Genomic DNA, 1,658 nt, shown 5'->3' with positions numbered 1-1,658 from the left:
CAGAGATTTGGTCTGGGATGAATTTCAGAGAAAAGTTGAATACAGCTAAGGTATTATAAAATAGTTTAAAAATTAGTAAAATATTATGTTATATAAAAAGGTTTATTTCTTTGCCAAAATATAGTCCTAAAAATTAATTAACTTACAAGAGGCCTTTTTGTGCAAATATTCACTTTATTAATGAAGGGTCCATGTAGAAATATATTTCAAGAGAGCAAACTTCTCTCTGTCCACTTAAATTTCCAAAACATTTAAAAAAATGACAGTGGATCTTATATGCGTTGACTCATGAAACCAGGCATGGACAGCAGAATTAGCTCAGAAACATAAATTTACCTCCCTTTCAGAAGTCCTTGATGACCCCAAACTTTGCGCAGGGCACTCTTCATTTCTGTGTTTCTCAGTGTGTAGATCAGAGGATTGAACATGGGTGCTATGATGGTATAGAAAAGAGCAAATACTTTGTCTTCTGGAAATGTGGTGGCTGGTCTGATGTAAATGAATAGTGCAGGTGCAAAAAAGAGGACTACAACCATTAAATGGGAACTGCAAGTAGATAAAGCTTTACTCCGGCTTTCTGCAGAATATGCCCTTACAGTATACAATATGAAAAAATAAGAGAACATCAACACAACAAAGGTCACTAAAGCAATTAAGCCAGAGTTAGCAATGACTAAGAGACCTATTATATGTGTGTTGGAACAGGCCAATTTCAACAAAGGGTACACATCACAGAAATAGTGATCTATCTCATTTGGGCCACAAAATGGTAAGAAGACTGTGAGAAGAAGCTGACTACCTGAGTGCACAAATCCCCCAGTGCAACAAATCATGGTGATCAAGTTACACCTATGTCTGCTCATGATGATGGTGTAATGCAGGGGCCTGCAGATGGCCACATAGCGGTCATAGGCCATGCCAGTGAGAATAAATATTTCAATCCCTCCAAATAAATGAGTTGTGAAGAGCTGTATCATGCAGTTATTATAGGAAATGACTTTCCTTTCTGCCAGTAAATCAGTCATTAATTTAGGGGTCACTGTGGATGTATAGCAGAGATCAGAGAGTGAGAGATAGTTAAGGAAGAAATACATGGGTTGGTCAATGAGCTGAGTATATGTGATAGAAACCATTATGAGAACATTGCCCATCCAAATAGCAATGTAGCAAAATAAAAAAAATACAAAGCAGAGAATTTCAGTGCTCTTATTTTGAGAAAGTCCCAATAAAATAAAGACTGTGATATTACTGCTTTTATCCATCCTTCACTGTGGACAGAATATGCAAATCACCTGAAATGACATAATTTTGTTTATGTTTAGTAATACCTTCTAACAGGTTTTGATATACCAAATAGGCTTAATATGCTACAGCCAAATAATTCAGATAATAAAAATCTATAATTTAGTTATAATAGCTTTCAGGATCCTGTGAAAATATAACATCTGATTTCAAATGAATCTAACATCAAATCAAATTGATTGAGCAATGCAACTCCTTATCTAAATATATATACTCTCTAGACACTGAAAATTGCAAATAATTGGGGTTAACATAAAAGCAGTTTCAATGCAGGCTATATTCTTTTTATCCTTCTATAATGTACCTTTTCTTTACAACAAATTTATGTGATTTTCAGTACAATATAAATTATAACC

At 34.4% G+C, this 1,658-nt stretch overlaps 1 protein-coding gene across 1 annotated transcript; it reads right to left on the bottom strand.

Annotated features, from left to right (window-relative positions):
- Positions 1 to 332: 332 nt before the first annotated feature.
- Positions 333 to 1,262, bottom strand: LOC127684841 (olfactory receptor 4P4). Its single transcript, XM_052181653.1, has one exon. The coding sequence runs from the start codon at positions 1,260 to 1,262 to the stop codon at positions 333 to 335; it is 930 nt and encodes a 309-aa protein (XP_052037613.1).
- Positions 1,263 to 1,658: the final 396 nt, after the last annotated feature.

Source organism: Apodemus sylvaticus, chromosome 5 (genome assembly GCF_947179515.1).
Source record: "Apodemus sylvaticus chromosome 5, mApoSyl1.1, whole genome shotgun sequence".
Lineage (NCBI taxonomy): Eukaryota > Metazoa > Chordata > Mammalia > Rodentia > Muridae > Apodemus > Apodemus sylvaticus.
Note: the sequence above shows the minus strand (reverse complement) of the source record. Positions and strands in the feature narration are given on the sequence as shown.

Coding starts and splice junctions, on each gene's coding strand:
- LOC127684841 (XM_052181653.1), bottom strand. CDS start 1,262: ATGGATAAAAGCAGTAATATCACAGTCTTTATTTTATTGGGACTTTCT.